Here is a 6,042-nt window from a genome sequence, read left to right as displayed (position 1 = left end):
GCTAGTTTACATTTAAGCCAGCCATTGCTAGCACGCTTCGGGCCTTTTCTGAAATTCTAGCCTGTTGGGGAAACAGCTTAAAACACCCCTGCTGGGTCTGTGAGCACTTTGAGGAAAAAATGGTCATAGAAGGGACTATGGCAAAGTCCTAGAAAGATACATCTACTGCGTCATTTCCTCCCTAGTAAATAGGCAAAGCAGATATCCATTCTGGAGATTTGCATTTGCCTGGGGCAGAGATCAAGGGAGTAGCTCAAGCCCTGAGATACGGCAGCAGAGTTTATATCCCTTATTACAGAGGAGATTCTCTGTGTTGGTGATGGGAGGAAAATTCCTCCCTCCCACCTATAGAGGAGATTAACGCTGGTGGAGTAACTGGTGGCATTTTACGCCACAGGGAACTAGTGGAGTTTAACACCTCCCTAGAAATCTGTGTGTGTGATCCCAAATGGGAGGTCCTCCCCATACAAGGCTCAGATTTCATATTTCTCAAGGATACCCTTAAGGTTAATAATAACAATAGGAGCTGATACGATCAATCAGAGAAACTGCTGGCATCTTTGTTCCCTCCCTCATCCTACCCTCTGGGCAAATAGACTTCAATAAAACTAGAGTGGAGAAAATACTCTGGGAAGGAGAAGGGAATAAGGGGAGAAATTGAGGCAAGATATATGAACCTTTGCATTTTGAGCAATAGGACTTCCTGAACATTTTTGAGCAAAGGGGTGGTAGCCCTGTCATAGGCATTTTGGGGTACAGCAAGTAGAGGGAACCTAGGGTTGAGGAAGAAAGAAGAATAGGAAAGAGGGCCTGGGTTCCATAATATGAGCTGAGGAAGCAGTCCTCAAACTGACCTCCACACAGCAGCCCTTGTCAAGTTACCTTGAATGTTGTTTCAGAATTATTGATAAGACAAAAACCTTCCAATGTGGCTTAGTCTATTTTTCTCTAATAAAAAATGTTATGCTAGGATCTTTTTAAAGAAAACATTTAGGGTTTCCCAATAAAGACTTTGAGACATGGTGGGTTAATTTCTTTTACCTCCTGGGTCTTTTAAAAAATACGTCAGGTTACTGAGTCATGCTTAGTCATTCATCCAGGGCCTGGTTAGGTTAATTAGACACAAGGTGGGTAGACAGAATGACATCACCCTCGAAAGAGACACAAGAGAAACAGAGGGCAAGAGAAAGATTCCAATAGCAATTTGTTTTGTAAGACTGAATAGGATTCCCACAAGGAAATAATGATCAGACAAACAGATTTTACTGAGCTGTGAGATGGCATGGCTGTGATGGGCCAGTTAAGACACAGTGCTGATGGAATTACAAACACTTCCTAATAGCACAGGGTAAAAAGGCCAAAGAAATTTACACTATGGGAAGAACTATAAAACATTTCCAAAAATGTTTCACAGAACACCAGTTCTATGGAATGATCTCAGAAAATAAAAAGGGGCTCCATAATATGTGAAAAACTCTAGATCAAAAATGTTTCTGGGCGGCGCCTGTGGCTCAAAGGAGTAGGGCACTGGCCCCATATGCTGGAGGTGGTGAGTCCAAACCCAGCCCCCGCCAAAAATTGCAAAAAAAAAATTTATTAAAAAAAATAAAAATAAAAAATAATGTTTCTTTGCTGCAGACATTTTCACAGCCTTTAAAATTTTAAAGTGCATTACAAACTCCCAAGAGGGGAATATAGTATGCAGATTTCTCAAATGTAATTGTTCGCGGAAATCCTCCCACCTCCACTTTTTTTGTCTTAAAGATTTCTTATGACTTCACACTTTCATAAGTTCTGAGACAGGAAAAAACTTCTTAAAACATGACACAGAACTCTACCTATTTTCCTCTAGTGTCTCCAAGATGTGCCTGTTGTATGCTTCTAATGAGAGCTAAATGAATATTTTCTATTTAAATCAAAATTTACAAAGGCAAGGCATTTTAAGGAAAACTTCCCAGATTTTTCTCCCCAACCCTCTCTAAACTATCCAAATGAATCAAAGAACTAGTTCATGAGAGGAAACTGCAGTTATTTTATATACTTTTAAAAAATCAATGCTTGATTATAATCAGATTATAAAATGAATCACATTGCCACATCTCTTTCTGGCGGCTGGGGCTGAATGTAAGCCTCGCGTCCCTAGGTTGTCAGTAGCTCCCTTTCTGCTGACAGGCGGCAAGCTGGGCCTCTAGTACCACGGAATCAAAGGAGCTGTCGGGACAAGCTCTCATGTCTCTCCTGGAGGCTCGAGGGAGCTTTTGGAATTCCTCGAAGGTTAGGTCTTTCCCTTGGGAGATCTGCTGGATCCTCTGCTCCTTTTTCTTAATGGCTTCCTTGATGCCCTCGATGTGGCACTTCGCCTCCTTCTCGGCTTTCAGCTTCAGTATGTGATGATTCTTCTCCCGCAGGACGTTCAGCTCCCGGAGGTGCTGCATCTTGTCCCTGGTGCTCTTGTGCGCGCTGCTCCGGGCCTGCTGCATCTTCTGATCTGCCAGCTCCCCCAGTAACTTCTTGCGCACTTTCCTCTGTTCCTCGGACTCTCCTGCGCGCCACTTGACGTGCTGGAACTGCTCTTCCTCCTTCTGGGCCTTCTCCCGTAGCTCTCGGTGCCGCTCCTTAATGAGCCCCTGGTGGATCTCTCGGGACCTCTGGAACCTCTGCTCCAGGGACAGCTTTCTAAGGAGCTCCTCGGCCTTGGTCTGGCAGTCCACGAGGACCTTCCGGGCCTGGTAATTGACGAGAGAGCTCAGGTTGGTCTCGGGAACCTTATTCTGGCTCTCCACGGCCTGCAGGTGCCTCTTGTGACAGGCCTCCTCCAGCCTCCTGTGCAGCTGCAGGCTGTGCTGCTCCTGCAGCCTCCGCAGCATCCTCTCCTGCTCCCGCAGGCGCCGCTCCTGGCGCTGCTTCCGGTGCTCAGCCTGGATGCGCGTCTTCTCCAGCCTCTCCAGGCGCTGATTCTCCTGGTCCTCCAGTTGCTCCCTCCACCAGCTCTCCCTCGGGATCTCGTTCTTTACTTGGCTGTCCCGCCGCCGGCAGCGCTTCTCTCGGCTCAGGCGGGTCCTGCGCTGCTCCTTCTCCTGCCGCCACTGCTCCTGGCTCTGCTGCAGCAGCAGCCTGCGCTCCCTCTCCAGGGTAATCTGCACCTGCTGGTCCGAGCGCTTCAGCTCCTCCCAGGCTTCTGCCGCCTGCTGCTGCAGCTCCCGCATCCTCTGGGCCTTCTCGAGCCGGGCCAGCACCAGGGCCACGATCTTCTGGTCCCTGGAGGACATCACCGCCTCTTCCAGCTTGTTCTTGAGGGTCCGGGTGTGCTGGCTTTGTATCTCTTTGCTGGAGACTGAGGGCTGGGAGTGAGGACTGGCCAATGACTCAGCCAGGTCGCTGCTGTCTCTTTTCTGGGCGTACTCACGCGCCGACTGTGTCCTGAACTTTCGGGAGAGCACAGAAGACTTCTCCGTGGGAACCGAGGAAGAAGACCAGCGGCCTAGCTGTCTGCAGACTGGCGTTGCCCACTGGCCTCCACTCTGCGCCTTTTCTGCTCTGCCAGTTCTGCCCAGGGAAGTGTAAGCTCCCCCGTGGTAAGGCGGGGGCGAATCTCCCTGGGCCAGAGGCGAGTGCGGGCAGGGCTGAGACTGTCGGGACTGCAGCCGGGACTGCTGCTGCCAGTCCGCGCTGGCCTTGGTCCCGGCCTCCTCCCAGGTAGCTTCCAGGCGCCTGCTGCGGGACGGGTGCCTTCTGGCGCTGTCCAGTGCCCTCCTGTCCACGTCGTTCAGGCTGCGACTCCCCCGCGGCGAGGCTGGGTACCCGTGCCGGCGAGCTCGCGAGGTGCGCAAAAATTGCGGGTGCAGCCAGGGCGCCCCATCCTCGCTCTCTACTCCCGGACTCCCCGCCCAGTAGCACAGGGAGGGTTCGGTCCCCGGCTCCGGCCCGCCCAGCCGCTGCGTGGACGCGCGCTCTCCGCCGGGCGGCGGGCGCGCCCAGAGGTCGGGGTAGGGCGGCAGCGAGGTGAAGGGGCCGAAGCCCGCCATGCTCCTTCCGGCGCGCCCCGCGTTTGCGCGAGGCCCCGGGGCCTCCAGGGGGCGCTGCCGACAGCCGCCCCGCCCCGCCCCTCCCCGCGGGCCCGGCCCGGGTCGCCTGTGACGCTCCCGCCACTTCACAATGCGCCTGCCGCCGCTGGTGGCCGCAGCCCTCGGCCCTCGTCGTCGCAGTCGGCTCTAGCCTCGCTGACACGCCGCGGGCGGCCAGAGGGGCCGGAGTGGGGAGCACGAGGCCGAGAGGGTGGGACCGGACGCTCTAGGAAATCAGGGGGGACTTTTCAAGCTGAGGGTACGCGGAGTGACCTCTCCCCGGTGTTTCAGGCAGGAATTTGAACTCGCATTCGTACATCTTAAGGCGGCAGGATTTTAAAAGAGTCCATGTGATGTGATGGCTTCACTCTGAGAATGGAATGGGGAGGGTGGAGATGCGGTGTCAGGGAGAGGGTGCGGCGGGGCGCGGGTCAACCTGAGCCGCCGGATCCTGGTCCCACATCTGTGCGTCTCTGCATTGTGCTCGAATGACTCGGCAGGGCAAGCACATTAACACGCGGCACCACCCTTCCCCCTTCACGTCAGCAAGCCCGAAGCTGTGCTTCGATGTTTACTTTTTTAAACTTTAGAAAAGAAAAAAGACGTTTCTATAACTCCCTAATAGGACAATATGACTGCTTTTTGTCATAATGTGAGGTCGTGTGCATTTCTGAAATAGCATCGGCCAACACCATGTTGAAATCACATTATGTTTTGTCCTTTCCTTCTGATTTTGTGGGATTCTTTTTTTCCGTATTGAGGCATTTGGTCTAATGGAGAGAGGCTCTGGATTTGGTCTGGCAAAGGAGTTTGAATTCTGGGCCCATCACTCGGCTTTGCTGATTCTCCAGTTCTAGAAAGGTGGGATAGGAGGGGCTGGGGCCAATAATACCAGCCCTGCAGGGCCGCTGTGAGTCTCATTCTGTATGAAGAACTTGGTACCCGAATGCATTCAATAAATATTATTTTGATGCCCTGCTAAGTTTCAGTTAAAATTTTTAAAACTTAAAGTAATATGTGGGTTTATAAAAATTTTTAGTTTCCTAGCTTGAGAAAAGGAGAATGAAATTAATGTAATCCTGAAGTTTAGGTAAAGGAGAGAGCGCTAGAAAGGGGTGACCCCGACTCTGTCATGTCCTCTGTACTTTGGATCTTGGCTGTGTCTCTACCCTTCTCTGGAGATGCTATGGTCTGAATGTTTGTCCCTCCCCCAAGTTGACATATTGAAACCTAATCACCCATTTAATGGTATTATGGGGTGGGATTTAGGGGGGTGATGAGGTCATGAGGGAAGAGCCCACCTAAGTGGGATTATATGCCCTTATAACAGGGACCCCAGAGAGCTCCCTTTCCCTTCTGCCATGTGAGAACAAAGAAGGGCCATCTATGGACCAGGAAGACGCCCTTACCAGACAGAGAACTAACTGGTGCCTTAATCTTGGACTTCTTAGCCTTCCGAACTGAGAAATAAATTTGTCTGTAAGGCACCCCACTTTTTAGTATTTTGTTAATAGTATCCAGAACAGACTAAGATAGGATTTCAATAATGAAACAGTTCTGGATAGCATTCTAGTGGTCTTAAGGATCACTCCTTAAAGAAGAAAAATGGGCATTTACCTGTCCCAGTCCTCTCCATTCACATCTCCTTGGAGCTTCTCAGCATCTCCAACTAGCTAAGGGCAGTAGAATTGACAACATTTTCCTTAGGACAAATCTGAGACTTCCTTAGGCCATATGAACTGATTTTCCTACAGTCCCTTGGTCAATGGTAGGAATTTTGACTTTAGATTCACTTCTCTTTCCATGATATTATGCTGCCTCTCAGGAAATACTTTTTTTTTTTTTTTGAGACAGTCTCCCTATGTCACTCTCAGTAGAGTACTGTGGCATCACAGCTCACAGCATCCGCCAACTCTTGGGCTTAAGCGATTCTCTTGCTTTAGCCTCCCAAGTAGCTGGGACTACAGACACCCGACAC

At 50.7% G+C, this 6,042-nt stretch overlaps 1 protein-coding gene across 1 annotated transcript; it reads right to left on the bottom strand.

Moving 5' to 3' along the window:
- Positions 1 to 2,147: 2,147 nt before the first annotated feature.
- Positions 2,148 to 4,025, bottom strand: CCDC185 (coiled-coil domain containing 185). The gene has a single exon (XM_003791007.1). It carries the CDS (start codon positions 4,023 to 4,025, stop codon positions 2,148 to 2,150), a length of 1,878 nt encoding a protein of 625 aa, XP_003791055.1.
- Positions 4,026 to 6,042: the final 2,017 nt, after the last annotated feature.

The sequence above is a fragment of the Otolemur garnettii genome, unplaced genomic scaffold (assembly GCF_000181295.1).
Source record: "Otolemur garnettii isolate 467f Iridium unplaced genomic scaffold, OtoGar3 scaffold00045, whole genome shotgun sequence".
Taxonomy (NCBI): domain Eukaryota; kingdom Metazoa; phylum Chordata; class Mammalia; order Primates; family Galagidae; genus Otolemur; species Otolemur garnettii.
Note: the sequence above shows the minus strand (reverse complement) of the source record. Positions and strands in the feature narration are given on the sequence as shown.

Excerpts from the sequence above, each read along its gene's own strand:
- CCDC185 (XM_003791007.1), bottom strand. The coding sequence starts at position 4,025 with ATGGCGGGCTTCGGCCCCTTCACCTCGCTGCCGCCCTACCCCGACCTC.